The sequence below is a fragment of the Octopus bimaculoides genome, chromosome 24, assembly GCF_001194135.2.
Source record: "Octopus bimaculoides isolate UCB-OBI-ISO-001 chromosome 24, ASM119413v2, whole genome shotgun sequence".
NCBI classification, from domain to species: Eukaryota; Metazoa; Mollusca; class Cephalopoda; order Octopoda; family Octopodidae; genus Octopus; species Octopus bimaculoides.
This window is the reverse complement of record NC_069004.1, coordinates 27301388-27303304: the sequence shown is the minus strand read 5'-3', so window position 1 is coordinate 27303304 and position 1917 is coordinate 27301388. Positions and strand designations below refer to the sequence as shown.

At 34.4% G+C, this 1917-nt stretch overlaps 1 protein-coding gene across 1 annotated transcript in view; it reads left to right on the top strand.

Moving 5' to 3' along the window:
- LOC106878878 (protein PIF) overlaps positions 1-1585 on the top strand; it is a 69648-nt gene extending 68063 nt beyond the window's left edge. The window contains exon 3 of the mRNA XM_052976288.1: positions 1493-1585. Coding sequence (XP_052832248.1) covers positions 1493-1585 — 93 coding nt within the window. The remainder of the gene's footprint in view (positions 1-1492) is intronic.
- Positions 1586-1917: the final 332 nt, after the last annotated feature.

Genomic DNA, 1917 nt, shown 5'->3' with positions numbered 1-1917 from the left:
TATATATATATATATATATATATATATATATATGTTTATATATATGTGTGTAAATATGCATATGCATATATGTATATTACACACACACACACATATATATAATGAATAATGAACGAACAGAAGTTACGTAATTTACTTTCATTAGCTTACAGCTGTGTCTTCTGTTCTAAGAAGCAATACTCTCAGAGCTGGGATTGTATGCTATAGGAAGTTGCATAGAATCTCAACTCTGAGAGAGTATTGCTTCTTAGAACAGAAGACACAGCTGTAAGCTAACGACACCGATGACGTAACTCTTGTTCTTTTGCTATTCATTAATTGATACCTCCACAAATACACACATACACACACACATATATATATACACGTGTACATATATATATGTATATATCCATATATATATATATATATATATATATATATATATATATATATATATGACGTTTACTACACTATTAGTAGTCTACCTATTCTCTCTCTCTATATGTATATGCCTGTATCTATGTCTCTATATGAGTCAGAGTAAAGAGCATATGCATATGATATACATCTATCTATCTATCTATCTATCTATTAAGTCCCATAGAGGCACTTAAAAGATTTTGGTTCCCCCATTATAATGTAATTCGAAATATAAGCAATAATAGACCATAATACATATGCATTTCTCCCATAGAGTAACAAGGTCGTTTATGCCGCTTCGATAAAAATCCAAAGGTTTTGATGCCAAGAAATCCTTGAATTCAGTTTCGACCGTGGTTTTGAAACGGACGGTCTTTTGCCTTAAAAAAGTGTCTAGATGCTTGAAAAAGTGGTAGTCAGTACGTGAATGACCAGGGGAATATGGAGGAGGTGGTAAAGTCTCGTATCCTAAGTCTGTGAGCTTCTGCAGTGTCATCCGGAAAACGTACAGTCAAGCACTGTCGTAGAACAGAATTGGACTACGTTGCAGGTCTCATTTTGCTCAAGTGAACACACATTTCTTCCCGTTGCTTACAGTAAACTTCCTATGCTCTGGTTAGGTTTCAGAATACTGAATTGCTTTCAAATGCTGATCATCAAGGGTGGAGGGGCATCCTCTATTTTCCTGATCTTCAAAGGCTTTCATTCCCACTACGGAATCTCTGAAAACACCGTCGTACCATCCGCTCACTTGTAGACTCTTCATCCCATGCTCTCTTGATTTTGACGGCTGTTTATGAAGCATCATGTTCAGGCTTGAATTCATGCAAAAAATGCAAACGCATTTCTTCCTTCTCTCATATTTGAAATTAAGGATTTCTACGCTTAAAAATTGTATTCTGGAAGAAATTAATAAAAATTTATTAAAGAGTACTCATCAATTATTAAGCATGTAAAATCTCGTCTAAAACACTACAACGAACGATTGGACAGTATTTTTGGAACAACCTAATATAAAATAATGTCTATCTTGTATATATGCGCTTTATTTGTATTTAAAAGCTTTTTTTTCTTTTCCTACTGTTTTCAGTGGCAATGCCTTTGTTCAGATTCTCACTATGACACAATGTGCACTTCAGAATCATATTCCCTATCATGTAAACCACTTCAAACATTATTTTAGCAAGTACAAAGTGATTTCTTTTGTACCGTAAGCCTTTTACCATTTCTGTGGTGCTCCCTTCCTTTGTTGCTCTAAGAACACATGCTTATATTACTTAATGGTTAATCCAGAGCTGTGCTGGATGGTCTTGTTTGGTCTGTCTTTCATCATAAAATTTGCTTTGCTCTCTCTCTCTCTCTCTCTCTTTCTGGATCGGCTTGGTACTAAACAATACCACCAATGGGCATTTTAATCAGTCATCGCTTTTCTTTTTGCAAATATCTTACCAATATGTCGTCAGTTATAACTCATTACTTGTAAAAAACAAAACTCGCTCTGTTTCTTAACAATCT